At 36.9% G+C, this 689-nt stretch overlaps 1 protein-coding gene across 1 annotated transcript; it reads left to right on the top strand.

Moving 5' to 3' along the window:
* The first annotated feature begins 245 nt into the window (after nucleotides 1-245).
* On the top strand, nucleotides 246-467 carry LOC106755040 (glycine-rich cell wall structural protein 2-like). Its single transcript, XM_014637139.1, has one exon. It carries the CDS (start codon nucleotides 246-248, stop codon nucleotides 465-467), a length of 222 nt encoding a protein of 73 aa, XP_014492625.1.
* Nucleotides 468-689: the final 222 nt, after the last annotated feature.

Raw genomic sequence — 689 nt, 5'->3', positions numbered from 1 at the left:
GCATTTGAAAATTTTCCAAGTTCAATTCTTGAATCCATGCATTCATTGGGAATGACAGCAGAATTTTAATTATCTCAACACTATCGTTAACTGCGTCAAAGAAAACATTAATTCCTTTGAACAGAGCTTTCCATTTTTCTCTTCTATAAATAGCTACTCAAATGAGATTGCATTTCACATTGCCGAGATATTAAAAATCTTCTCTACCCTGCTATCAGAAACTTTAGGAAGTGATCATTTGAAAGATGGGTGGCAAAGGTGGCGGAGGTGGTGGCAAGGGAGGCGGCGGTGGTGGCAAGGGAGGCGGCTGTGGAAAAGGTAGTGGTGGTGGAAATTCAAGCGGCGGCGGTGGTTCATATATGAAGGCCCCTGGTGGGGATGGAAGTTACATATCAAGAGGAGTATTTGAGAGCAATCCTCAGGCATACTTCAGTGGTCTGCATGGTGCATCACAGCCAAACAAGTAGTTCTATTTTATCAAATTCTTAAGCTCTAACTCTTGTGCTCATTATGTCACTTTTATCACTATAAATAAAAGCACCTATTTTATATTTCTATTTATCAATCCAGTTTTTTATACGTTGCTTCAACTTGTTTAATTTCAAACAAATTTCGAAACCTATTAATATTATAAACATACCCACAACAATATTCAATTTTTGACACATAAATTTAAAATATCAATCTTT

Source organism: Vigna radiata, unplaced genomic scaffold (assembly GCF_000741045.1).
Source record: "Vigna radiata var. radiata cultivar VC1973A unplaced genomic scaffold, Vradiata_ver6 scaffold_1617, whole genome shotgun sequence".
In the NCBI taxonomy this organism is placed as follows: Eukaryota; Viridiplantae; Streptophyta; class Magnoliopsida; order Fabales; family Fabaceae; genus Vigna; species Vigna radiata.
Note: the sequence above shows the minus strand (reverse complement) of the source record. Positions and strands in the feature narration are given on the sequence as shown.